General features: G+C 45.5%; 3 protein-coding genes across 4 annotated transcripts in view; 2 read left to right on the top strand and 1 right to left on the bottom strand.

Annotated features, from left to right (window-relative positions):
* The window catches only part of Klb (klotho beta), a 32,620-nt gene extending 29,133 nt beyond the window's left edge, over positions 1–3,487 (top strand). Inside the window, exon 5 of the mRNA XM_028882233.2 lies at positions 1,276–3,487. Coding sequence (XP_028738066.1) covers positions 1,276–1,661 — 386 coding nt within the window. The 3' untranslated portion in view covers positions 1,662–3,487. The remainder of the gene's footprint in view (positions 1–1,275) is intronic.
* A 3,362-nt stretch (positions 3,488–6,849) lies between these two features.
* Positions 6,850–10,223, bottom strand: Rpl9 (ribosomal protein L9). The gene is made up of 8 exons (XM_028882234.2): positions 10,162–10,223; positions 9,748–9,794; positions 9,523–9,638; positions 8,890–8,985; positions 7,958–8,090; positions 7,576–7,656; positions 7,111–7,225; positions 6,850–6,933 (listed from the first exon to the last, which is right to left on the bottom strand). The coding sequence occupies exons 2-7, from the start codon at positions 9,791–9,793 to the stop codon at positions 7,119–7,121; spliced, it is 579 nt and encodes a 192-aa protein (XP_028738067.1). The 5' UTR covers position 9,794; positions 10,162–10,223; the 3' UTR covers positions 6,850–6,933; positions 7,111–7,118.
* Positions 10,193–27,500, top strand: Lias (lipoic acid synthetase). Of its 2 annotated transcripts, XM_028882235.2 has the most exons (11): positions 10,193–10,500; positions 11,202–11,374; positions 13,549–13,642; positions 14,526–14,606; positions 16,144–16,300; positions 16,374–16,431; positions 18,393–18,521; positions 21,600–21,745; positions 22,998–23,068; positions 24,118–24,229; positions 27,089–27,500. In XM_028882235.2, exons 1-11 carry the CDS (start codon positions 10,453–10,455, stop codon positions 27,145–27,147), a joined length of 1,128 nt encoding a protein of 375 aa, XP_028738068.1. In that variant the 5' UTR covers positions 10,193–10,452; the 3' UTR covers positions 27,148–27,500. The 2 variants fall into 2 exon arrangements, with proteins under 2 accessions (XP_028738068.1, XP_028738069.1); XM_028882236.2 differs by lacking the exons at positions 13,549–13,642; positions 16,144–16,300; positions 16,374–16,431.
* The last annotated feature ends 475 nt before the right edge of the window (positions 27,501–27,975 follow it).

Below are 27,975 nucleotides of genomic sequence, written 5' to 3' on the forward strand. Positions count from 1 at the left end.
TTGAGCTCAAGCTGTTACCCTTTGCATACACCTTGTTTGCTTGTTTGGGGAGTTGAACTCAGGGTCCTTTTGGCTGTACTAGAAGCGACATCCCCATATCCCTAACTCTTCTGTTTCTGTGGAGCTGGGAATTGAACCAAGGACCTCATGCGTATGAGGCAAGAACTTTACCACTGGCCTACATGCCCAGCCCCTAACTTTTGTGTGTGCGGTGCTGGGCTTTGTGTGCGCTAAGCAATCAACCTACCAGGGAACCACTAAACAGCCATGCAGTCGACTTACTCTCCAGATGGAGGGTCTCATGTACCCTAGGCTTGTCATGAACTCCTGTTCCGCCTCTGCTGCCTCCACTTGAGGTTGCAGACATGTGTAACCACACCTGCCCCACCTTTTAAAACATTAGATGTGTTTCATGTCATTAAAAACTCTTAAGAATGTTAATGGATGCTTAACGTCCTATTAATAAGCATGTCACTTATTCAATCATTCTTTAGGTGGGAGAACCACCCCACTGAAAAATTTATCTTTGTGCATTTTTAATTACCTCCTTAGAGTAGATTGCTCAATATATGGAAATGTTTTGGGGACTAGAAACAACCAAAAGGGACTGCGGACATAGTTGGTGGTGTCTGCCTCGCCTGCAATCCCAGCCCTCTGGAGGACATGGTAGGAAGTCACAAGTTAACAGTGGTCCTCCACTTACATAGGGAGTTAGAGGCCAGCCTGGAATACATGAGATCCCGTCTCCAAAACAAAACCTTAATGACTTTTTATTGACCTGACCTTAGTTTCAATAAAAACTAAATTCTTCTTTTTATATTTTTATTTTGTGTATGAGTGTTTTGCCTCCATGCATATGTTTACCACATGTGTGCCTGGTGCCTGTGGAGGTCAAGACAGAGCATCAGATCCCCTGGAGCCACCATGTGGGAGCTGGGAATTGAACTCAGGACCTCTGCAAAAGCAGTCAGTGCTCTTAACCACTGAGCCATCTCTCTAGCCCTGAAAACTAAATTCTTTTTTGTTTTTTGGTTTGTTTTGTTTTTCAAGACAGGGTTTCTCTGTGTAGTTTTGGTGCCTGTCCTGGAACTCACTCTGTAGCCCAGACCGGCCTCGAACTCAAAGAGATCCACCTGGCTTCTGCCTCCCAAGTGCTGGGGTTAAAGGCGCACCCACCACCTGGCGAAAACTAAAACTAAATTCTTATTCAAAGATACTTTACTGTCTATTTGTGATCACAATGTTCTTTTCTGTTTTTTTTTTTTTTTTTTCTAGCATACCTCATCGACAAGGTCAAAATCAAAGGTTATTATGCATTCAAACTGACTGAAGAGAAATCAAAGCCTAGATTTGGATTTTTCACCTCTGAATTCAAAGCTAAGTCCTCTGTTGAGTTTTACAGCAAGGTGATCAGCAACAATGGCTTCCCCTCTGAACCCAGCAGCCCCGCATGCGGTCGGCCTCCAGCGGGCACAGAGTGCACCCTCTGCTCTTACCTCACCCAGAAGAGATCACTCATCTTCTTCGGCTGTTGCTTCATCTCCACGCTGGCTCTGCTGCTGTCAATCACCATTGTTCATCATCGAAAGAAAAGAAAATTTCGGAAAGCAAAGAACTTACAAAATATACCATTGAAGAAAGGCCAGAGCAGAGTTCTTTAGCTAAACTATCATTTCTGACATAGTTTAAAGATTCACTCCAGTTCCATATACTGGTAACTTACAATGTGAGAGACAGCCGTAACCAAGGTGATGACAATCGATGCCTTTCAGTGCGGTTCCAATCATTCCCTTAGGTGTTGACAATCAGTGAATTCAGTTCTTAGGGCTGAAGGCTTCATCCTGACAGTAATCCTGGGGATGACCCCAAACATGGCTTCAGGAAGTGTGAAGCGCTGTTTCCCATCCTTTTTCTCTAGCTCTCTTCTGTAAATAGCAATCACTATTCATGGTAAAGGAATTAATTTTAAAAAGTGAAATTTTATTGTTTTAGACTTCCTAGTTTAAAACTGTTTTGTTGTTGTTTTTGAACAGGGTCTGTTGTGTAGCTCTGGTTGTCCTGGAACTCACAAAGATCCACCTGCTTCACCCTTCTGAGTGCTGGGATTAATGGTGTACACCACCCCGCCCAGCTAAAACTCTTCTTTAAACTGGACAGTTAGTGACATATGCTGTCACTGCTAACAAGGTGCTCTTCTGTTTAGGTCAGATAGTCTTCAGATGGAATGTAGAAACACAACAGGATTTCAGATCATGTTTGTCCATAGGTAGTTAAAGCGTAGGATCTAAAACACACCAATCTTAGCTTTTCTCAAAAAATCAAACACAAAACCCGGGCATTTCTTAAACATTCAATTTTGTGAGCTCTCTTAATGGACTTGATTGGGGGGAGGTTCAAGACGGGTGTTTTTGTCAGGCTTTCGCTATCTTAGAACTTGCTATATAGACAAGGATGATCTTGAACTCAGAGATCCACCTGCCTCTGCCTCCAGAGTGCTGGGACTAGAGGGGTGCCCAGCACACTCAGCTTGGACTCCTGATTTTAAAAGTAGCTTTCATAACTCATTAGGCAACTAGACCCAAGTGTCTGTGAAGAGCAAGCTCACTTAGCCTTGCAGCATAGCAATTTCCATTTTATAATAAGCCAGACATTACCCCTGACCCTGATTTTGAGGTGAGAAGATTTGGCATGTTAGAAAAGTTAAAGAGACGCAGATTTTACTATGGGTAAAGGTCAAAGACCTTACCGTTATTTAGAGTCCTGCTCTGTCCCCTACAGCTTCATAACTTCCTTATGCACATAGGTACTGAATACAACTATGATATCTGGAACAAGTCACTGTGACTGACGAATCTAGCATGTTAGTTTGAATGAGTTAATTTTATTTTACCTTTTAAGGCTAGCACTAAGTAAATCTCAATTTGGATATTTTTATATTTAAGGAACTACACTTGATTTGATTACAAACACTAGGGATGATCTGAATGTGTACCCATCCACATCCATTCTTTCAAGTCAAATGTGAATAACCATGTTACCCAGTCACTGTCAACTCTCTCCAGGACTTCAGACGTAGGAGTCCAAGAAAAGTGGCTCTTCCACAAAGAGCCTTAGTAAGAAGCCATCCTAACATGCAAGGTGATTTTAACTGTACTCCAGATCTACCTATTGTTAGATGTCAAATTTAAGACACAATTAGGATCCCACCCCCAACGGAGACAGGGTTTCTCTATCCCTGGCCATCCTGGAACTTACTCTGTAGAACAGGCTGGCCTCCTAAGTGCTGGGATTAAAGGCATGTGCCACCACCGCCTGATGCAGAATTATGATTCTTAGTAATCATCACTAATTTTCAAAAATCATAGAAACAGCACGTGCAAAAGTAGTCGAGTTGGAAACCGTAACTGAACTGGGCATGACAGTGCGCACACCTTAATCCCAGCGCTCTGAGGCAAAAGTAATGAGAAATAAAGTTGCTATTGGACTAGCCAAATCTAACAATAAATCTGTGCTTCTCTACTTCTGGTTCCCACAACCACCACCTGCCAGTCCAGTCTTCCGCTTTTCCTTTTAAAAATGTGTATGGATGTTTTGCCTACGTGCATGTATGCGCTACTTGTATGCCTGGTGTCCTTGGAAGCCAGAAGAGGCATCAGATCCCTTCAACTGGAGGTACAGATGGATGTGAGTCAACATGTGGGTGCTGGAAACAAAACCTGGATCCTCTATAAGAACAGCCAATGCTCATAAACACTGAGCAGCTCTTAGGTTTGTTTGTTTTTTGAGACAGGGTTTCTCTGTGTAGCTTTGCACCTTTCCTGGAACTTGATTTGTAGACCAGGCTGGCCTCAAACTCACAAAGATCCGCCCTGCCTCTACCTCCCAAGTGCTGGGATTAAAGGCGTGCGCCACCACTGCCAGGCCCTCCATGTTTGGGGTTTTTTGAGACAGGTTCTGACTGGATAGCCTTGGCTGGCCCGGAATTCACTGACCTTGAACTCCCCCTGCCTATCTCCTTAGTAGTTCCTAAGTAGATCTTGCAAACAATCTTTTTCTCTCCTTTGAGAACTGTGCACACTAACACCCATTGCAGTTGGCTGGACAGTATTGTTAGCCACATAGAAAGGCTATGAATCACTTGTTTTTTGGGGGTGGGGGGGGGAAAACCTTCCTGGAATTGAGTATTTTGCCTGCATGCACATATGTATGTGCACCTGGTACCTTTGGAGGTCAAAGAGTACACTAGATCTTCTGGAACTGAAGTTAGAAATGGTTGTGAGCCTCCATAGTAGGTGCTGGGAATAAAACCCAACTCCTCTGCAAGAGCAATTAGTGCTCTTAACAACTGAGGTAGCCCTCCTTGGGTTTTTCACAGGAATTCACTCCAGAAAAACTTTGTTGATAAGTTTTTTTTGTTTTTGTTTTTTTTCCTTCGAGACAGGGTTTCTCTGTGTAGCTTTGCGCCTCTCCTGGGACTCACTTGGTAGTCCAGGCTGGCCTCGAACTGAGATCCGTCTGGCTCTGCCTCCCCAGTGCTGGGATTAAAGGCGTGTGCCACCACCGCACGGCATAAGTTTTTTAAAATCATCTTATTGACCTCTTACTTAAAATTTATAAGCTTCCATGTTAGCCTTGAAAAATGCAGCAAGCAATAGGAGTTAACAAAGAACTTGGCATCAATCCTTAATTCAAGTAATACGTTCAAGGTTTGACTGGATGTCATTATATAGACTAGGCTGGCCTCAAACTGGCCAGTGATCCTCCTGCCTCAGCCTCAGAGCGCTGGGATTAAGGTGTGCACACTATCATGCCCAGTTCAGTTATGGTTTCCAACTCCACTACAGGGATGCACCACACATCCACCTAAAACCTTTCCTCCTTAATGTGCTCCCACTAAGCTAAGCTTAGAACACGTCCTTCCCTCCCAAACTTGCCTTGCTCCGTCCCCCATATGTCAAGTTCCTAGCCCAATGCTGCCAACTTGGGTGGGGGAGTGTGTGTATGTGCAGTTATCCATTTTAAAGGATCATATGAAAACCATTAGGTCACGATATAGTGATAGCAAATGCATTGAGTTTCCAAGGCACAGGTTGGGAATATGGCTCAGTGGTACATAGTACTTGCCTAGCACACATGATGCCAGGTTTGACTGCTGATAATGAGAACATTTCTAACTCAATTGAGTAGCTGCAGAAAAAGATATGCCACATTTTACCTACTCAATAAAACCCATCTTTCATTAAATCTTTTTTTTTTTTTTTTGGTTTTTCGAGACAGGGTTTCTCTGTGTAGTTTTGCCTTTCCTGGAGCTCACTCGGTAGCCCAGGCTGGCCTCGAACTCACAGCGATCTGCCTGGCTCTGCCTCCCAAGTGCTTGGGATTAAAGGCGTGCGCCACCACCGCCCAGCCAAAATCTTTAAATATTGCCTTAGCTGGTGTTTGTTTAGCCTCTGGGAAATGAGGTGAGAACCTTGTGTCTAAAGGTTTTAACCTTCAGTGCTATCAAACAACCTGGTTGATGTCAATTATTTATATTGAACAATCTGGCTGGAGGTGAATGGTGTCTCCCAAACTGGTCAAATATGTAGCTGAGGCTGGCCTTGAAGCCCTTGTCCTTCTGCAAGGTTAGGATTACGGATACATGCCACATCTACATGCAATGCTGGGGCTTTATTAATACTAGGAAAGCACTGTCAACTGAGCTACAACCAGGCCTTCTTGTGGTTGAGACAGGGTCTCACATAGCCTCCAATTCCTGACCTTTCTGCCATGGATTAAGGACAGGCCTCTACCAGTGGCCATAGCTTGTAGGATTTAGCTGGGTATGAGTTATGGCAAACCTAGCTTGGATTAAATATACTGGTTAGGCATGGTGGCACACACCTTTAATCCTAGTACTGGGGAGGTGGGATCTCTGAGTTTGAGGCCACCCTGGTCCCTTTGCCTCCTGAGTGCTGGGATTAAAAGGGTGCACCACCACCCAGCAATTGTTAATGCGGCTCCCCCAGAGTTCAGCTCCCACAACTCCATCTAGTGGTTGACAATCACTCCCCTGTGTAATTCCAGCTCCAGGGGAACTGACACCTCTGGACACACAGGGAAGCATAGTTCATTGGGCAGTCTGCACCCTAGCACTGGGGAAGACAGACATTGCCTCAAACACAAGGTTTAAGGGCAATAGGCCTACACACCGATTCCATGTAAATGCACACACACAAGTGACAATTTTCTCCTGAGGCCATCAAAAGCTGGGTGTGGTGGCATTTGCCTGTGTTCCTAGTAGCACTGAGTAGGTGGAGGCAAGAGGATTAGGAGTTTGAGGCCATGATAGAACTTGTCCAAGAAATTTACTATAGGTCTGGGGGATAACCCTCAGTGTTTGCTGGGTTTACTCATCACCAGGTGGGTAGGATGTAATTTACACAAAACACGGGCTTACTATGTCTAGAATACTATATTCAAAGCCTGCAATCCCCAATGTTCCAAAGGAACCCCAAGTTCACTGCTTCAAGCATGTAATCCATGCTGGCCCCCAATGCCTGATCCTCCATCAACCTCAGAGCTGAATTACAGCCAAGAAAGTACTGAGGACTACAAAGACTCCACCCTGACTCACTTTTCAGCCCTTCCTGAGACACATCAGCACACCAAATAGTCATTATGCCTGGGCCAAAGTGCCCACTGAACATTCACCAGGATGACTGCCTGTCAGTGATACTACATCCTGTTATCTGAAGTGTCTTGTTATTCTTTTAAGCCACTTGTTTCCATGAAGAAAAAAAAAATCTGTTGTGTTTCTCGAAGAGCAGTTACCTATTTGCTAACTAATCAGAAAAGATCAAGCATGCACCAAATTAATACAAGTCTTTTATTGTCCCAAAAGACACCCCAAATCGTACTTAAATGAAGAATCTTGTTTCTGGAGCAGGGTAACTGTAAAAAGAAACACAATACACATAAACTTTCATCAATATTACTGCCTAGAAAGTTCTGTTCTTTATATACATCATTTATGTATATCATATCATTTATGATATACTTTACAGGCAAGTATTGATTTAATAACTTTCCGTCTAACAAGCTCCATCAACTATAAATACGTGAACCTACCTGAGGTCTTACTCATCAGCCTGCTGCACGGTTCCCTTTTCAGACACATAGATGCCATCCAAAAACTTTCTGATATCCTTGTTTTTAACTGTCGTGGCTTGCTGAATCAGAGCCGCTATAAAGGAAGAAGCAAATAAAGCCATTATTTCACCAGCCAAATTCATCTACAAGTCTAACTGGAGCTCAATCCCTGGAGCCTACATGGATGGAGACTCCTTCACTGCCCTCAGTTCTCAACTGAGTGCAGCAGCACACACCCCAATACAGACACAAAGCCAGCCACAGGCTACCCATCAACTCAGAACTGCATACCCATCACCTTGTATTCATGATACAAAGTGCAGTATACACAGAACAGATTTGGAATGACGTTTGACCTCTCAGAAGTTTTCAAACAGAAGTCAGACATGCATTCAACCTTAAGGCTTAGATAAAATTTGCCAGATAAGACATAAGCACACATACCTGAATTTGAAACAAGTTCAATATCATTTCCTTCAAGGATTAATTCATCTTTCTGGGCTTGAGAGACAGAACAAGCAACGCCTAAAAGAGGTGTACATTCAACAGGATTAACACGAGATCCGTACAGAACACAATTTTATTTAAAACTACACGCCACCCATCAACTTTAGATTGGACTTCTGAACATACTGTGATTACAGATGTGACACTCTTTCCCAGCACCCACAAAGTTGCTTTATCCTACAAACTACAACTTTTCAAGCTAGCAGTTACCGTAACACAGTTCTGACTGAAATAACCCTCACCACAGCCAAACACTAGCACTCCAAGACTCAAGGAAAAGAACTGTAGCAGCTGATCATTCCTGAAGGCACACACATACCTGTCCTCATCCGAACCCTGCGGATGTATTTTTCACCCAAGAAATTTCGGATTTCAACCAGAGACCCATTCTCCTGAATAACGACGTTGATGGGGAAGTGGGCATACACAGACCTCATCTTGTAGCGGAAGCCCTGAATTAAGCAAATATTCAACAATCTCAGAACATTTTCAGTTCAGGCTGGCCCCTTCTCCAGCTTCCCCTAGGATCACAGCTGTGCGCCACCAGGGCCAGCTCAAGTTCTAAGGTGCTTTTGTTTTAACCTGAAAACTTAACACAACACACCCGACCTGCCATCTGTGACCTGAAACAAGTCTCATACAGGAGCAACTGTGTCTTTCGGTAGGAATATTCCTGGAGGAAGCATGTGTTTTACTATCCTATTCTGGCTTGCTTCTTTCAATGAGAGCCCAAGATCCTCATCTTTGGCACTAGATTTTATTGAATTACTAGACACACCAGAACAGACTTCAGATTAGCAAGCTAAATAAAAAGTCTGGTCCTTCAAGGAAACTATGGGAACAGGGAAGCTCCACCCAACAGGTACGGAAGAGACCTGTTATGTACAGGGTGTGTTTATGAAACAAACTCCTTCAGCATCAACTTTATCTTTGGAGAATGGATTCTGAACTAATAGTGATATCAGATATGCAGAAGTCAGACCTTTTCTATCCAGAAGTTCCACACATACCATCCAATAATCGAATCTAGACTCTAGCAGACTATTTAAGAAAGTAAGTTCTGAAGCCTGATTGCCAGGCAAATTCCTAAGCTTGATCCATGGTACACCCCTTTCCTACTAAACAAACAAAAAACTGCCTAACTTCTATCAGGGTCCACAGCCCATTCTGGCACTAGACATCTGTATATACAAAACACACCCAAGAAACTTCTTCCAAAGGATTCAAAAGCAGCCCAATGGGCTGGCTTACCAGCGTAACCCCCTTGATCATGTTCTGAACGTGACTGCAGATGGTGCGGACGGTGGCCAGCTCCTTCCTGTTGCCCCACCATTTGTCAACCCGGAGCTGTAACACAACAAGACTTCAGAACTAAGATAAAGAGTTTTTAGCTGGTTACCACAAGGGCATTCAAAACCACCTACGAATGACCAATACACTGTCACAGACACGGGCTCTCACAGAAGAATGATTCCCCCACCACAAAAACATAAGGGTCACCCCAGGACTAAGTCTGAAAAAGTACTTAAATGATAATATTTTGGAAAATTAATACTAGATACCGGGTTTTACAATATTAGGTTTGGTTTTATGATTTCACCAAAGCAAAATTGCCTATAAGTTCGGGCACCCCATCGGTAAAGTTTTAAAAGTTAAAAGCCACCTTTTTTTTGGACAAAGTCTCAACTGTGTAGCCCTGGCTGTTCGGGGACTCACTGGCCTCAGGTTGGCAGAGATCTGCCCCCTACCCCCCGGTGCTGGGATTAAAGGCCTGCTGCACCACCACGGCGGGCTTAAGGCACCAAACCTCGTGCCGTTACAATTAAACAACCCTGCACACAAGCGACCCGAGAATCAGGAAGCAACGGGAGTCCTCCTCCTCACCCTCTTCTTCTTCTTCCCGAGGAGACTCAGCTCTACGTTGATGTGATTGAAGTCCCTCCGCAGGGTTCCTCGGGGGCCCTTCACGATGACCGTGCGCCCCTTCAGAGTGATGTCCACTAGAAGAGAGAGGACGAAGCCGTGAGGCCACACAGGCCAAGGCTCAAGAGCATGCAAGAAGGGCTTGTCAAGGCCAAAGCCATCAGGTCCTCCTCCCCCAGCCCCTACCATTTTCCGGAATGTCGACCGTCTGGTTGCTGAGAATGGTCTTCATTCTGAAACACAAAACACGCAGGGGTAAGAAGGCTGGGGCGGGGAGCTCCGCTCCCACCGGACACCGCCGGGTGGGAAGTCCGGGGGCAAAGACACCCGAAGGGGTCCGTGCCAACGGGGGGGGGGGCGCGCGGGAGCCGGCCCGGCAGGGATGTTAGGAAACCCCGGCCCGGTGCGCCATGGCGGGAGGGGCCGCGGCCGGGAGCCCGGGCCGCAGCGTCCACCCCGCGCCGCTACGTCCGAGGGACGCCTGCCGTGCTCGGGGGCGGCCGGGACGTGGACTCGGGGCCGCGGGCCCGGGGCCGCCGGTGTCCCCCCCGGAGAGGATGGCCTCGGATTCCCAAGGTGCACAGGCCGGGCGCCGCTCACCTCGCAGGAGACGGGGCAAAGAGAGAACGTGCTCCGTCATCACGTTCTTGTAACCCGGCGGCCCCGCCCCCCCGGCGTGCGGCGTGCGGCGTCACGAGCGCGCGACGGGGCTGCGGGCGGGCGGGACGAGTCCGTCGCCGGAGAGGCCGACCCGCGCGGGGTGGGCGGCGACGTGTCGTCGTCATCAGCCGAGCGACGCGCTTTGGTTTTGTATTTTTTTTCCCAGACGCGTCCTGCTCAGGGCGTGCTGGTGCCCTGGAGCCCTGGAACCTTCTGAGACCTAAAGAGGGGATGTCTGCTCTGCGCCGCGGGGATGCGGCCCGCAGCCTGGGGTCCTGGGTGAGCTGCAGGAAGACTGTCGATTTATCCCAAGGCCCACCCTAGGGAACTCTTCCCAGATATCCTTTTTTTCCAACTCCCCGACTCAGGGAGAAAACGTTCCCAGCCGTGGCGTATCGTAATGATCGCAGTTTAAACTTGTTGACCACATACTTTTAGAGCCCGGCTTAAGACTTTCCGGGCGGTGGTGGCGCAGGCCTTTGATCCCAGCACTCGGGAGACAGAGGCAGGTGGATCCCTGTGAGTTCGAGAGCAACCTGGTCTACAGAGTGAGATCCAGGACAGCCAGGGCTACACAGAGAAACCCTGTCTCAGAAAACAAACAAACAAACAAAAAAGGAATAACGTGAAAATGTAACACGTTAAGTCAGTTCCTAAGGTTTTCTAATCTATATTTAGCAGTTAACTCTTACTCTCGTACCCCACACCCCACCTCCTTCCGTCGGGGCAGGGGATACATCAGGCTCTCTGTAACTGGCCTGAATCCTCCTGTCTCTGCCTCTGAGTGCTGGATTACAGGTTTGAGCCACCGTGTCTAGCAGTTCTTTCACCTTGAGTCTTTTGAAGAGTCTAAATAGTTTCAGCTCTTAAATCCTTTTACATGACTTCTGAATCAGTTCTTTGGCTTGGTATTATAATGGGTTAAAACTAAATAATTCCAGAGTCTACTGAATGAATGTTGTAATGAACCTTTTCTGTAGGTATTGGGAAGATGTTTATACAGCCGGGTTAGAGCATTAAGTTCTTTGCCCGATAAAAAAAAGGAATTTTTACAGACTGGACCAGACCTTCAAGATTTTGTATCTGGTGATCTTGCGGACAAGAGCACCTGGGATGAATATAAAGGCAACTTAAAGCGCCAGAAAGGAGAAAGGTAATAGAATATGAAGATATCATTTTAGTATCCCACTCTCGGAGTTTGTGCAGTTTTTAATCAAGCCCTGTAGTAGATGTTAAATTTCAGACAGGTTAAGCTTACCTGAAGTTACTAGAAGTGATAACAAATCTCAACAGGACAAGTGAGCAAAGCTATTAAAATCATTTTATTTTTTCTGTACCCTTTGGCCATTTTTCTTTATCCTTTCTAAAATGGCCTGACCATTTTATACTATGATCTCCCATTTTATACCCAGCATCTAATTGGAAAAGTTTTCCTCTTGGTAATTATTGATTTATTTTATTTGGTTTTTCTTTTCTTTTCTTTTTCTTTCTTTTTTTTTTTTTTTTGTTTTTTTTGAGACAGGGTTTCTCTGTGTAGCTTTGCGCCTTTTCCTGGCACTCACTTGATAGCCCAGGCTGGCCTCGAACTCACAGAGATCCGCCTGGCTCTGCCTCCCAAGTGCTGGGATTAAAGGCGTGCGCCACCACCGCCCAGCTTATTTGGTTTTTCAAAACAGGGTTTCTTGTATACTCCTGACTGTTCTGGAACTCACTCTGTAAACCAGGCTGGCTTCAAACTCAGAGATTCCCCTGCCTCTCTGCCTCCCAAGGACTGGGATAAAAGCCATGTGCCGCCACTGGCTGTCTTACGTATTGATTTATCTAAATTTTTTTTTCTTTTGAGAAAGGGTCTCACTGTGGAGCCCTGGCTGACCTGGAAATCACTATGTAGGCCAGGCTGGCCTTGAACTCACAGAGATCCGCCTGCCTTTGCATCCCAAGTGCTGGGATTAAAAGCCAGCACCACCATGCCTGGCCCTAACTTGTTCCTTTTCTGAGAAAGTTTACATAGAGCCTACGGTTACTCTACCTTTATTGTTTTTTAGTAATGAAAGGGTTGCCTGGCATGCAGAAGGCTCAGGGTTTGAATCCTATCACCACAATAAACAGAAATAGTAAGAGAAGTATGGTGAGGGTTGGGTGAACAGGGTCGTTTTCAAAAATACTTATCAAACAACTTCTAGACCACAAGTGAATACAGTCAAGGGGAAAACAAGGATACAGTCTTGTTCCAGATTTTAGATCTATCTTTTGTTTTCAGTTTGTCATTTTCTGGTTTATGTAGCCTGGGCTGGCCTTGAACTCACTATGCAGTTAAATTTGATCTTGAACTCCCCATCCTCCTACCTCCATGGTTTAAATTCTAGCATCACAGACATGAACCACCACAACTAGGAAGTTCTGTCCCTTTCTTAATGACTAGAATCTAGAATGCAGGGTAGATAGTGTGCAGCTGGGCTCTTCCTTGTTTGTAGTTACTGTAGTAATTTGTAGTATGTTGTGGAATGTTATTTTAACTGGGCAAAGATGTGTTACATTTGTTTATGCTGTGGACTATTACTTTAAGTATGTGAAGGTGTCCTACATTTGTTTCTGCCTCCTTTGTTTAATTGGGTAAAGATGTGTTACATTTGTTTCACTGGTCACCTTGCCTGCCTAAGGCACCTGATTGATCTAATAAAAAGCTGAGCAGCCAACAGCTAGAGAAGAGAGGGGTAGTGGGGCTGGTGGGCAGAGGGAATAAGTAGGAGGAGAAATCTAGGCTTGAGAGAGGAGAAGAGAAAAAAAGAGAATGAGGGAGAAAGAGAGGGACACACCAGCCAGCCATGAGAAGCAGGAAAGTAGAACATACAGAAAGAGAGAGAGACAGAGAGAGAAAGAAAGAGAAAGAAGAAAGGTCAAAAGCCCCGAGGCAAAATATAGATAAAGAGAAACAGATTAAGAGCTAAGATAAGGCCAAGCATTCATAAGTAACAATAAGTCTCTGTGTCATGATTTGGAAGCCGGTTGGTGGCCCAGAAGAGAAAGCCTGGTACAGTGGTATGCATAGGGAACGACACCCTCAAAGACGTATCCGTCCTTTAGTTAGACTAGTATAGCAACACACCTGTGCATAAGGTAGCTATAAGCATAGCACCCCCTTAGACTCCATGATCAGTGTTTCCTAACGCAGCTTGAGCAGACCTGAGTTTGAGTCTTTGTTCTTATTCCTGGGATGGAACTGAGTTAGTCCAGGAACATGGAAAAGGATGTACTGGGGAACTGCTGGAGCTAAGCTCTGTGTCTTCCAAAGGTTGGTAATGGACAGTTCTTTTTGGCTTTCCCTAGGTTAAGACTGCCTCCATGGTTAAAGACAGAGATACCCATGGGGAAAAATTACAATAAACTGAAAAGCACATTGCGGAATTTAAATCTCCACACAGTAAGTGGCCAGTGTATTTCCTCTCTGATTTACCCCAGGGCTGTGCTGTTTCTCCATATTTACAACAAAAAGCTTCTGAGATATGGTCTCATTATTTAGCATAGGCTGGCCTGGAGCTCACTATATAGGCCCGATTGGTCTCAAGCTTGTGATTCTCCTGTCTTAGCTTCCTAGGTGCTTGGATTATAAGATAAGTGGTGCCAGACCAGACCAAAAAGAAGTGATTAATGAGTTATAAATATTAGCAAGGAGAGCGGGTAAAGATGAAAAATGAAGTGTAGCTACAGCAATAAAAATGTACATAGAGCTGGGCGGTGCCTCCAGCACTCAGGAGGCAGAGGCAGGTGGATCTCTGTGAGTTTGAGGACAGCCTGGGCTACACAGAGAAACCCTGTCTCGGAAAACACAAACAAAGAAAATACATAGAGATTTAGGGGCTGAGAGTATAACCCAGTGCTTGCTTAGTGTGAGAGAGCAGTTCAGTCCCTAGCTGCCCTTTATGTTTTCCTGCCAAAGAAACGTGATTATATTTCTTCTGAAATACATTGGAAACAATGGGCAGTTTAAATTACCTAATGCTGGCCTGGAGGGATGGCTCAGTGGTTAAGACCATAGGCTGCCTACTCTTCCAGAGGAGTACCCAGGTTCAATTCCTAGCACCCACATGGCAGCTCACAACCATGTCTAACTCCAGTTTCGGGGATCTGACAGTCTGCTGGACTCTTTGACACTCTGCATGTGTGTGTGCACAGACATAGATGCAGGCAAACCCCCAAACATACAAACCCATACTAACAGTAATCTTAAACAAAGCTGGAAATCCCTGTACTTCATTGATGGTGGGTAGTCTTTTCAGCCTGATGCAGTGTTTCCCTTTCCACAGGTCTGTGAGGAAGCCCGATGTCCCAACATTGGAGAGTGTTGGGGAGGTGGAGAGTATGCCACGGCCACAGCCACCATCATGGTAAGGCTAGCTCGGTCTCTACAGCTCAGGCATGGAACGGGGACGTTTTATGTCCTCCTCCTAAAGATGTGCACTGTGAACACCCAGTGAAATTCTTATTGCCTATGAATTTATGAAAATTACAAAGAAAGAAGAGACAGAATCCTGTCACCTTTTGTGATTTCACCCTTCTGAATTAATCTGTTATTGGCTCTTCTGAGTATCTGATAATTAACACTTTGGTCCCTTAGGGTATGTGTTGCATTAATGTTTGGAAATATTCTTCGTAATTATTTAACTGTTGTACACTATTTCCTGTCTCGTTTATTTAACAAGAATGAGCGGTATTTCCAGTTTCACTCTACTCAGATCTGCACATTCGTCTTCCCACTGAATATATCTGGGGCCAACCAGGTGGCTCAGTGGGCAGAGTCACCTGCCGTCAAGCCTGGTGACCTGAGTTTAACCCACAGGACCCACATAGTGGCCGGAAAAAACCAACCCCTGCAAGTTGTCCTCTGACGTCCTTGTGTTTACACACACACACACACACACACACTGAAAACTATCATTAAAAGAGAATATTTTTAAATGGCACTTGTTAATTATTGAGTAAGTTTTAAGAACGGCAATACAACAGACATCCTGGCACCTCATTTAGAGCAGAACTTTAGCCTCTCACAGACTCTGCATTGGGACCCCATTATTTTTTTTATTTGTTTCTCTCTGTTCAAGACAAGGTTTCTCTCTGCAGACCAGACTGGCCTCAAACTCACAGAGATCCACCTGCCTCTGCCTCCTGAGTGCTGTGTTAAAGGTGTGCACCACCGTGCCTGGCTCCCATTGTTTTTATGCTTTATTTTATGTTCAGTTATTCTTGTGTCTGTGTCTGTGTGGGTGTGTATACATGAGTGCAGGGGCATGTAGAGTGCAGAGCCTTTGGTTCACTCGGTGTGGGTGCTGGGAGCCGAACTTGGGTCCTCTGAAGAACAAATCCTCTTAGGCACTGAGCCATCTCCCATTTTAAATTTTGAGACAGAGTCTCACTGTGGGGCCCAGGCTAACCTTGAACTCATGATCTTCCTGCCTCAACTTCTCAAGTGCTAGGGTTATAGGCACTTGGCTTTAAGTTGAAATTTTATTTATTATTATTATGGTGGTGATGGTGGTGGTGGATTGTGTGTATGTGGAGGTGTGTATAGAAGTCACAGGACAACTTTGTGGAGTCCGCTCTCCTTGCCGTCTTTACATGGGGTCTGGGAATCAAACCCAGGTCACTGTACTTGCTTGGCAAGTGAGCCATCTCGCTGGCCCCTTAAATGATAAAATTTAAATCTTACCTCCTGATCCTATGCCCCCTCCAGTTTCCTTAACACTTACTTGAGTGTACCAATTTCTTTTTCCATGTAAATTTGTATTCCTTAACCATCTATTATTTCATTTGGAATATTTCAGATTCCTTCTAGACAGAATCATTCTGTTGATGTTCTTTGTCATTTGTTTTTGGCATTGTATTCCTGAGGGTCATCTGATTTAAATTGTAACGTCTCTGTTCCAGTTGATGGGGGACACTTGTACAAGAGGTTGCAGATTTTGTTCTGTGAAGACCGCAAGAAATCCCCCTCCGCTGGACGCCGATGAGCCCTACAACACGGCCAGAGCAATTGCAGAGTGGGGTCTGGACTACGTTGTCCTGACGTCGGTGGATCGAGATGGTTAGTAGTGTGCAGTGTGCCAGGCTCCAGCTAAGTGTGGCATAGCTTGAACAAGAACTTCTTTTCTTTCTAGATGTGCCTGACGGGGGAGCTGAGCACATTGCCAAGACCGTGATCTGCTTGAAAGAAAGGTACCTGTTGACATTTTTTGTATGAGTTAAGGGCCTTTTTTTTGGTTTTTCGAGACAGGGTTTCTCTGTAGCTTTGCGCCTTTCCTGGAACTCACTTGGTAGCCCAGGCTGGCCTCAAACTCACAGAGATCCGCCTGGCTCTGCCTCCCAAGTGCTGGGATTAAAGGCGTGCGCCACCACCGCCCGGCGAGTTAAGGGTCTTTTAGACACATGCAAATTCGTTCTGAGGTCTTTCTTTTTTTCCCCTTCCTTCCTTCCTTCCTTCCTTCCTTCCTTCCTTCCTTCCTTCCTTCCTTCCTTCCTTCCTTCCTTTCTTCCTTCCTTCTTTCTTCTTTGAGACAGAGTCTGTGCAGCCCTGGCTGTCCTGAAACTCACCCTCTAGACCAGGCTGGCCTTGAACCCCCAGAGAACCACCCAACTCTGCCTCCCAAATGCTGGGATTAAAGGTGGGCCAGCACAACCAGCCCTGAGTTTCTAATAAGTTCCCATTTAAGAGTGGATTGCGGTTGAGGCTACAGCGTTGTGGTACAATACTTGCCTAGCATGCCCGAGGCCTTAGGTTTGATGCCTACCCCCTCCCTTCACACACACACACACACAATTGAACAGTTAAGAACATTTGCTGTTCTTGCAGAAGGACCCAGGTTCAGTTCTCTGCTCACACGGTGGCTGACACCATCCTAACTCCACAGGGGAGCCAGCACCCACTTGTGGCCTCTGTGGGCACTAGGCAGATACTCAGTGCACAAGCATACTTACACACAGGCGAAAGACACATAAAGTGAAAATTAACAGATCTTTAAGAAAAATAAAAAACCAAAATGAGGTAAGCACAACCTTGTAAAATACATCTCAATACAGTTTTCATTCATGTCCATCTAAACTGCCAATTTTACTTGTAATCTACATTTTTTAAAAAAGTTTTAATTAATTCCAAAAGGATTAAAAAGGAGCAAAATTCACCAGATTAGTGGCACATGCTTTTAATCCCAGTGTTCAAGAGCAGAGACGGGTCTCTGTGAATTTGAGGCCAGCCTGGTGTACGTGATGAACTCCAGGCCGGCCAGGGCTGCATAGGGAGACTCTGTCTCTAAAACCAGAAGGAGCCAAGTGATTCTAGAGCTTAGTGCTTTTGTAATGTCTGTCCTAACAACAAATGCTTTCCCACGGATTCCCCAGCTTGTCTGATTGTTAACAGTTCCAAAACTATTGCAGCTCACACAGTTTCTTTCTAGCCACTAGTGGGTCTCGGGGGCAACTGTTCAAAAGCCAGTTTCAGAGTTATACACTAAGATCTTTGAGCATCTTATGTTCCCAAGGGAACGAGTGGAGGCCTTCCTGCCTATTCTCAGGGAAGAGCTGTGCTGGGCCTTCCTGCGGGTTTGCAAACAGCTCTGTGGCCTAGGTCACACTACAGTGCTTCATTAGGTAGACAGGACAGGTAGAAACAGGAAGGTTAGTGTTTGGGTGGCACTTCATATAAAAACAAGCCGTATGACTCGGCAAGCCTGGAAACAGCTTTTAAAGCTCCTAGCACTAGTGAGATATTTGCCTATAGGAGACGAGGAGCGTAGGGTTTGATAATTACAGAAGAAATCCAAGTTGAAGCAGATGGCATTTGTGTTCACAGAAGAAATACCCCATCTTGTTTTCTAAACAGTAAAATAATAATAATATTACTTGTGTCTTCTATTTTGGTTTCTGTAATCAGTTTTACGTTTTTAACCACCTACTCCTGTTAGGTCTAAGCCGGAGTCTACTGATGGCTGCTGCAGTAGACGGTCTGGTCATGAAGTACACAGTTTACCATGCTGAGGTTTTCCGACGGTTGCTCACATGGGCCTGCCTTAGCAGGGGTCAGGGGCTGCTGACGTGCTCCCTGGCTCAGCGGTCACCGCTGTGTAGACAACAGTCCTGTCGGTCCCCTCCTTCAGTTCATTGCTCATCTTTTGTCCTCCTAGGAATCCCCAAATCCTCGTGGAGTGCCTCACCCCTGACTTCCGAGGAGATCTGAGAGCAGTAGAGAAGGTCGCTCTGTCGGGCTTAGATGTGTACGCACATAACGTAGAAACCGTTCCGGAGCTACAGAGGTGACTGCACGCTAACGGGCCCCAGCGGGCCTGGATCTCACTGGCAGGGGGACTGGGCAGCGGGCTGTACAAAGGCAGCTCCTTCCTCCCTTCCCCTGCCTTCCCTTCCTCCCCTCCCCTGCCTTCCCTTTTCTCTTGCTCTTCTCATTCTGTCCTTTCTTCGTGAGTTAATACAAACATCAGAAAAGACAGCCACCAAAAGTGAGTGAGCAAGGCCTAGAAAGATGGCTCAGTGGTTAAGAAGATCCCCTGCACTCTCACAGAGAGCTAGAGTTCAGTTCCTGGTGCTCACATTGGTGACCTGTCACTCCAGCTCCGGGGTGACCAATGCCTCTGGGCTCCGCTGGCAACTGCACTCTTGTGCACATACCCACACACAATTAAAAAGGAAAGTGACTTTGAAAAGTGTGCAAACATCACCCATGATGTTTCTGGCCAGTAATGTCAGTTCTTGTCGCTTTAGTGTTGTGTTATACCTGTGAATTCATGTGCTAGGAACTGATAATGTCGTCCAGGGTTGTTTGTTTGATTTTGTTTTTCAAGACAGGGTTTCTTGGTGTAGCCCTGGCTGTCCTGGAACTCTCTCTGTAGACTAGGCTGGCTGGAACTCACAGAGATCCACCTGCCTCTGCCTCCTGAGTGCTGGAATTAAAGGTGTGCGACATCACCTCCCAGCTGTGTTTTAATGACACACAATGAACATCTTTTTTTTTTTTAATTTTATTTATTTTATTTTACAATACCATTCAGTTCTACATATCAGCCACGGGTTCCCCTATTCTCCCCCTCCCACCCCCTCCCCTTACCCCCAGTACACCCCCATTCCCACCTCCCACAATGTACATCTTTACTGTGTTCTAAGGTGGTATCATTGCAGATGCACTGAATTGTGATTTTTTTTTTCAAGAGAATACTTCTCAAGTAAAAATGATGTATCAAAAACACCACTTTAAAAAAAAAAAAAAAAAAAAAAAAAGCCGGGCAGTGGTGGCGCACACCTTTAATCCCAGCACTCGGGAGGCAGAGCCAGGCGGATCTCTGTGAGTTCGAGGCCAGCCTGGGCTACCAAGTGAGTTCCAGGAAAAGACGCAAAGCTACACAGAGAAACCCTGTCTCGAAAAACCAAAAACCAAAAAAAACAAAAAAACAAAAAACACCACTTTTAAATCTCTTCAAAAGTAGACAGGATGGCCCTTGGTGATGATACTGCCCTGTAATTCTAATATTTGCAAAGCTGAGGCAGAAGATCAAAAGTTTGGGAACAAGCCTGGGCTACACCCTTTCTTTAAAAAAAATTTAAAAAGCCAAAAGTAATAGTGCACACCTTTAATCCCAGCACACAGAAGCAAGTGATCTCTGCAAGTCTGAGGCCAGCCAGGACTACGTAGTGAGACTTTGTCTCAAACAAAAGCCCAAACACACCCCACACACAGACTCACACACAAGAGAGAGGACACTAAGCTTTAGTCTTCCTGCCAACCTTAGTGGTTAGAAATTTTGAAGGACACTTATTCCACATAACGAGTATATTCGGATTTGAGAAAAGTGAGAAGCGTCTTAGCTGCAGACAGATGAATATTTTCATGTAACTTCTCAGGTCTTTGGCTGTGGTTTTGTTAGTCACATCCCACTGTTCTGTGTCACAGACCTACAAGAAGTTACAGGGGGTGCTACCACGCACATTGCTCCTGGACTGTTGGAAGTATAGTGGCCCACAGCAGTCATCCCAGTCAGCACACGGAGGCTGAGGCTGTGGGCTGCAACTTCAAGACCAACACGGCTGGCATGACCATCTCACAAAGTGTTGGCTTTCTGTACTCTCAATTTATGGAGGTTTTTATTTTTTTTTTTAAACTGCTCTTTTTAAACTGTCTGTGTGTGTGTGTGTGTGTGTGTGTGTGTGTGTATGTGTATGTGTATGCGTGCACATATGTATATACACAAACACTCATGTACAAGTCGGAGGATAACTAGCTGTTTTTTCCTTTTACATGGATGTGTTACCTTTGCACTGTGTGTGTGTGTGTGTGTGTGTGTGTGTGTGTGTGTGTGTGTGTATGTGTATGTGTGCCCTGGAAGGTCAGAAGAGGGTGTCAGTCCCCTGGGACTGGAGGTACACAGTTGTTAGCCCCTTGTGGGTGCTGGGAATTGAACCTGAGTCCCCCGGAATAGCAGTCACCTCTAACCACCGGGCCGTCTCTTCAACCCCCTGCCTCTTATTTAAGTTAAAACAAAACAAAGCAAATATACGGCGCGCAGGCTGTATTAGAATTCATCTGAGTGCTGATCCTCCCTTAGCCTTTGCCTTTCTTCCCATTTAAGCCTTGGTGGTTTGGGCTTTGTGGGAGGGTCGCCACCCAGGCTGTGGTGATACCGCCAGCAGTGGGTGCCAGTCTCCCTGGTTTCACTTCTGAAATCCCAGAATGCTTTTCCGCCGAGCCTGCAGTGTCCGTACTTGCCAGCAGAGGGCAGTCCAACCTGCAGGAAAGAAATGCACATAAAAGTTTCAACCCTAGAAATGTGCAGTCGGGTAGGTTTTGTCCTCAGAGAGGGGTTTGTCTGTCTTCTGTCCAGTCTCTTTTCTCGCTGGAAGTCATTATAAATTTTGAGTTTCAGAATCTTAATTTTTCAGTGTATAAACCGAGTGACTTCTAGTCTGGTTTTCTCTATCCCAGGCTTGAGAGGCCTGGAAAGTTGACAGATCTAGGAAGCCAGTGAGTCCTCATTTTCCTCCTGCGTTAATTGCCTCTGTGCATGTATGTACATTGACACATATGCTCACTAACTGTGGGTCATGTGATCTAAAGCAGTGGTTCCCAAACTTCCCAGTGCTGCGGCCCTTTAATACAGTTCCTCGTGGTGACCCCCAGCCATAAAGTTATTTTCACTGCTACTTCCTAACTGTGATTTTGCTACTGTTAGGAATCATAATTAAATATCTGTGTTTTCCAGTGATTTAGGCTACCTCTGTGAAAGGTTGAGAACACTGTTCTAGAATGTGCTTTCTGACCTTCCAGCTTACATAACAATGTATTTGGTTGCACTTGTTTCGTCACTGAGAGCTGCTCCGTTTTCCAGGAAAGTTCGTGATCCCCGGGCCAATTTTGACCAGTCTCTTCGTGTATTGAAACATGTCAAGAAAGTTCAGCCTGACATTGTTTCCAAAACATCAATCATGCTGGGCCTAGGTGAGACAGATGAGCAAGTCCTCGCCACCATGAAAGGTAAAGCAGCTGAAAACCAGACACCCCTTCCCATTTCCATGGTAGCAGGAACTCCACTTTAAAGAGCCTGTTAAATGTCCGCTTCCTCCATAGCCTGAGTGCAAGTGACAGTGGGAACACAGTGTCTGGAGCTGAGGTGGAGGCCAGTGGGAGCATTCCGGCTTCCGTGTCCAGAACAAAAGAAAGGACGTGGTCGCAAATAGCAGCATGCACAGGGGAAGCAGCTTTCCTTGAGCGTCATGGAATGTGTGCATGGTGCTCACGATGGGATTTTTAGCCCTCCTTGTCCTCGCCTAGTCCAGTGAGGACGGGATTTCTTTCTGTCGTTGGATGGTTTTGAGAGCCAGTTGGGTGCCAGGTACTGTGGATGGGATTCTGAAGGCTGCGGCTTTAGCTTTAGTAGAGCGCTTGCCCACCAAGTACAACTGAAAAGGAAAGACTGCCATGTCACAGGTCAGGTCACGCTTGCTCCAAGAACACCTCTGCTTACCAAGGCAGAGCCCAGGACGGTATGTTCGGCTCATGTGAATGTTTTCACTCTAGGATCATTGTTCCTTCACCTTTTTTATTTTTAAGGCAGAGGTGGAGTTTATTAAGAAAAAGATTTTAGGGCTGGAGAGAGGGCTCAGCTGTTAAAGGCTAGGCTCACAACCAAATATGTAAGAGTTCGGTTCCCAGCACCCGTGGTTCTTCAGCCACCAAAAAGGGGGAAAAAGAATTAACGTAGACTTAAGGATGGAGATTAATAGAGACACACTAAAGGGAAGGATACTGTGCAGCCAGGCCTGGGCGTGGCTCCTCCAGGGTCACCTGCCTTCACCTTTTATGCCTGACAGACTCCCACTCTAAAGCCCTCTCCTGTTTTAGCCTTGGCTTGACAGCACTGCAGTGTGTTTGTCTTTATTGTTGTTTGTTTGTTATGTTTGTTGTTGTCTCTCTATGTAGCCCTGGCTGTCCTGTCCTCTGTAGACCAGGCTGGCCTCGAACTCAGAGACCCGCCTGCCTCTGCCTGCCGAGTGCCGAAACTGAAGGCGTGCGCCACCACATCCAGCCTTGCATTTTCTTTCTCTCTCCCAGTGTCACACTCCTGTGGCGATTATTCCTGTGTTTCCAATTCTCACTTTTGAGTGAATGGTTCCTCCTGTCATGTAGTTAAGCACAGTGTGGAAGACACCCCCCCCACACCCCCCAACCTGTGCTCAGACCGTAACTAACTGAAACACTGCTGTGCACCCTGCCTCTTCCCTTTCAGCGCTCCGTGCGGCCGACGTGGACTGTTTAACTCTGGGACAGTATATGCAGCCGACGAAGCGCCACCTTAAGGTACAGGTGTCTTGAGTTGCCAACTCTTTTCCTAGGAAGTCTTCATGGTCCACAGGTACAAATAAGAAACTGTTAGTCCCGTGTGTACATGTAAATGTCCATCTTCCTGCCCACATAAAGCAGTGACACTGGTACTCACTGCTACCCAGTTGTTGAAGTCACGTGAGCATACAGAAAAAGTGGAAAGGTGGGAGGTTGTGTTACTGACATTTGGTGGTCCTGCGACTCGGTTAGAGATGCCTGGAAGACTGAGCTGAAGGAAACAAAGGAAGGCACTTTTCTGTTTCTCTCACGGAGTGTTTATTTACTCAGGAAAATTGTGCTGAGTATTATCATGTGCCAATAACACTTGCCTAGCATGTGGGAGGGCCTAGGTTCAACTGTTAGTCCTGCCAACCAGACAGACAGACAGACAAAAATAAAACCTGTCCAGGGGCAGTGCTAAACATGAGATGCAAGATGAATTTGTCTGGTCCTCAGACATCTTATAAGGGGGACTTGGAGTGGCATTAAAGACTGAGTTCAAGCCCCAGGACCCACGTTTTCTTTACCCAGACGTGGTGGGCTGTGCTTATGATGCCGGCACAGGGGGGACAGAAATAGGTGCGTTCCTGGGCCTCGATGGCCAGGCGGCCTAACCTACTTCACCGTTCCAGGCCACTGAGTGCTCTGTGCAAAAGACGGTGGAAAATGCCGAGAAATGACCTCCAACCTTGTCTCTGGCCTGTACACCCGTACATGAGCACCCACAAAAATGTTCATGCACACACGGAGAATCTTACAGGATTCTTAATAAATGAGAGAAAAGCATAAATCGTCTCTGCACTCTCATTTTCTTTCCCCTTTGGAATAGCTACTGTAGTACAAAGTGATGTTCCCTCCTCTCTAAGTTCCTGTGGTTGTGCTGTGATGAGTCCAACAACGTGTAAATGACCAGAGAGGGAGGGCTGGGCAAATGATGAGCCGTTCTGAATACACAGTGTAGCCTATCTGGAGTCAGAATTACTTAGAATGCTGGAATCTGCTCTCAAGAGGTTGTTTCCATCAAGGTTGAAGAATATGTTACTCCTGAGAAGTTCAAATACTGGGAAAAAGTAGGAAATGAGCTCGGATTCCATTATACTGCAAGTGGCCCGTTGGTGCGCTCTTCCTATAAAGCAGGTGAGTCTGACTGCCGGGGGGAGGTCTGTTAATTCCCCACCGCTGTGTTCCACCCAGACTACCAATCACAACAGCTGTGGTTGTCATCTGTCGGGAATAAAGAGATTCTCTTTCCCGGGCCGTCTGTCACAGCTGTGCTCCATAGGGCCGTACTAAAGCAGCTCCTCCTCGGCCTCATCAGTCTCTGGCACACATGGCTTGCTGCTCTTGCTGCTGCTGCTGCAGCCATTTGACAAGAACAGAAGTCATTTGCATAGTCAGTTACCGCACGGGTGGCTTCAGTAGCAGATCTTCCAGAAACAGCAGAGCGTGCAGAGCATGTGACAGTGTCCTCTGGACAATGTGTATTCATGCGACAGTGTGCTGGCTGCATCTGCACACAGCCAGTTCCAGATCAGTGTAAGCACCTTACAGCTAATCTCTGCATTTTCCAGGGCCCTTCACATGAAAGAGAAAAGCCTGGCAAATCATTTTCCCTAATCAATTTGAGTGGTTTTACTAACTTAATAGAACGTTTCATCTTTGGTAGTTAGCTCTTGCTTTGGTCCGTTGACTGAACTGGCTATGAAAATAAAAACATCTTCCACAGGATTAAAAAGTCATTTAGGGCTAGGAGTGTAACTCAGGGGCAGAGCTCTTGCCCAGCGTGCATGAGGCCCGAGGATGAGTTCTCAGTAGCATAAGAAGAAAGACAGTAGGAAAAAGTCTTTTGAGCCAGGCTTGGTGATGTACACTGCAGTGCTAGCATTTAGGAGGCTAAGGAGATGGAGGCGGAAGATGTTTCCCTAGAGTTGGGGTCAGCAATTGGGATTGGTAAGCTAGGTGTCTGGGCATATGAATGCAATATTGGTGGTCATTTAAATGATTGCTGTGTATACTGGGGTCTAAGTCATAGATAGATATAAGTTAGACAGAATTCTGTTTAGAAAAATCAACATTTACGTATCAGTGATACTCAGTATCCCTATAAAGGAATTTCAGTGAGCTGGGCATGGTGGTACACACTTGTAATTATAGCACTTTGAGGGAGTATCAGGTCACCCTCAGCTACATGGTGAGTTTGAGGCCAGCCTGGACTCCATGAGACTCTTGTTTAAAAAAAACAAAACAGGAAAAAAGAACAGAAATTTTAAGATATTTTCATGAACAGTTTATCCTACTTATAAAAGCCAAGAGTTTGAACTCTAGGTTATTTTTTTTTAAGTAATAAAAGAAAACATGAAGTTGGGGTATGTGGGAGAAGTTAGGGGTCAGAGTGGAGGGGAATATGATCAAAATGCATTGTATTAATGTATGAGATTCTCAGAGAATTATTAAAAAGCCTAAGAATTTGGTTCAGCACTGTCTAGCAGGCTCTGAAGGCATATATATGTGTGTGTGTGTGTGTGTGTGTATATATATATATATGTATATGTATATGTATATGTGTGTATATATATGTATATATGTGTGTATATATAATTAGAAGTGAGAATTCAGCAGGATAACAAGTTGAAATACATACAAATATCAGAACAAGTATCAGTTTCTAGAAGTGGGTACCCTAGAATAACATTTATTTTATTTTTGTCTTTTTTTAAATGTGTGTGGCAGGTGGTTTTATTTTCATATTTTTATGTATTTATGTATTCATTTATTTATGGTTTTTCGAGACAAGGTTTCTCCATGTAGTTTTGGTGCCTGTCCTGGATCTCGATCTGTAGACCAGGCTGGCCTCGAGATCTGCCTGGCTCTGCCTCCTGAGTGCTGGGATTAAAGGCATGCGCCACCACCGCCACCCGGCTATTTTTAATTTTTGAGACAGGGTCTCAACTACATACTCCTTATGACCTGGAACTCACCATGTAGATCAGGCCTGCCTGTGCCTCAAGTGCTGGGATTGAAGGTATGAACAACCATGTCCAGCATATAGTAACATTTAAAAGGAAATCTTCTAATATTTATAAGGAAGCAAATTATGGATCTTTTAGTGTTTTTAAAGTCACTACGAAAAGATGGAGTTCTGGCGTGTTGAGCATTGGACTCAGATCAGAGATTTCAGTCTGGTGATGTTGGTGAAGGACTGAGCAGTACAGACGAGAGGCTTGGGAGCCTTGGTGATTGGGTTTGGATGTGCTGGTTGCGTTCTGATTGGACCTGTAAGATGACAGAGGAGGCGGACCGACTCCTCATGAAGTCAGGCCTCTAGTACTGCACTTCAGCAGGAAGCACTGAGCTCATCGGACGGACGCAGTGCTGAACCAAGTGCAGCCCAGTGGGCTGAAAGGGACGTGGAGCCCAGGCTTGACTCACGATGGGGACAAAAGCCCATTACAGACGAGAGCTCTGGCTTCCCCGGAGGGGAATGAGTGAGAGAGATTCCTTCCGACCCATGCTCAGCTGCATGAGTCTGCTTTATAAACATCAGAGCCAGACTGATGACGGACAGGCTGCTCTCTGAAAAAATTTGTGCCAGCGGCAGCACTTTGTATCAATGAGTAGTCAGCCCTCACGGTGGGGTGAACAGGCAGAAGCAGACCCGCAGGCTCAGAGGCCTTGTATAACGCTTGGGTATTGGAAGGAGTGATAGTTGAGAGCAATTCTTTTTGGTCCCTGGGTAGGCCTATGCTGTCATGGGGAGATGAAAGGAAGTATTGTAATCTCAAAAAAAATTAAAACTTAAATCAAAACAGTAGGGGAAAATGCAAAAGATACGGAATACTTAGGTGATAAAAATACTGCCTTTGAGGTCTGAGAGGAGGGAAATGCCAGGAAATACAGCCCTTCTTTGTGTGTGTGTGTGGGGGGGGGTTCTGAAATAGCAGCTTGCTGCTGCTTACTTCAGGATAATATTAATGTATTCTTATTTTTCTCAAATAGGTGAATTTTTCCTGAAAAATCTAGTGGCTAAAAGAAAAACAAAAGCTTCCAAAACTTGAGCCAAGACCTTCAAGATCACAGGACTTTTAAGGTTTCCTTCCAGTTGGTTCCTTTCAGGATTCCTGAGCATGCACACCAGTGCTGTTCTGTCTGAAATGTCCCATGTCTGATCCAGGAGGAATAGCATATAACTGTAATTCCATTCAGGCCATCTCGAACTATCTGAGTAAGACCCTATCTCAAAAGAAAAAAGTCTGTAAGCTACACATATTTAATAATTCATTTGGCTTCTTGCCACATTGTCATTGTTTGTGATGATGTAATCATAGAACATCTTTGAACAGTTTGCTGTTACCATGGTAATTTAAAAGTATATTAACAACATTCAGAACTTATAAATCACAGTAACCTATCTATTATGACATTTCTTTTTTTACTTACGTGTGTGTGTGTGTGTGTGTGTGTGTGTGTGTGTGTGTGTAGTACTCACGCCTGTGGAGGATGTCTTCTGACCCGAGTTAGAGGAACACATACATCTGCACACATCTGGACTCCGTGGCACAGGCAGGGTCCAGTCAGTGAGCATCAAGCATGGGGCTCGGAAGGGCTGAGCAGCTGCTGACGGCTGGGTGTCAGTTTTCTTTAGGGGTGTGGCCTCCATAGGGTGACCAGTGCTCTAGAACAGTGGTTCTCCATCTTCCTAATGCTGCCACCCTTTAATACAATTCCTCATGTTGCAGTACCTCCATCCAACCATACATCTATTTCATTGCTACTTCATAACTAATTCTCCTTTTACGAATCATAATGTAAATATCCAAAATGCAGGGTTTCTGAGATTATGTGACTCCCAAAGGGGGCTCGGCCCACAGGTTGAGAACCACTGC

Source organism: Peromyscus leucopus, chromosome 10 (assembly GCF_004664715.2).
Source record: "Peromyscus leucopus breed LL Stock chromosome 10, UCI_PerLeu_2.1, whole genome shotgun sequence".
NCBI lineage: Eukaryota > Metazoa > Chordata > Mammalia > Rodentia > Cricetidae > Peromyscus > Peromyscus leucopus.

Excerpts from the sequence above, each read along its gene's own strand:
- Rpl9 (XM_028882234.2), bottom strand. The coding sequence starts at position 9,793 with ATGAAGACCATTCTCAGCAACCAGACGGTCGACATTCCGGAAAATG. Across the intron at positions 8,986-9,522 it reads TCGGGAAGAAGAAGAAGAGG|CTCCGGGTTGACAAATGGTG; the intron begins GTGAGGAGGAGG and ends GTTGTGTTACAG. Across the intron at positions 7,657-7,957 it reads CAGGGTTCGGATGAGGACAG|GCGTTGCTTGTTCTGTCTCT; the intron begins GTATGTGTGTGC and ends CACCTCTTTTAG.
- Lias (XM_028882235.2), top strand. The coding sequence starts at position 10,453 with ATGTCTGCTCTGCGCCGCGGGGATGCGGCCCGCAGCCTGGGGTCCTGG. Across the intron at positions 11,375-13,548 it reads AAGCGCCAGAAAGGAGAAAG|GTTAAGACTGCCTCCATGGT; the intron begins GTAATAGAATAT and ends GGCTTTCCCTAG. Across the intron at positions 23,069-24,117 it reads CGACGAAGCGCCACCTTAAG|GTTGAAGAATATGTTACTCC; the intron begins GTACAGGTGTCT and ends GTTTCCATCAAG.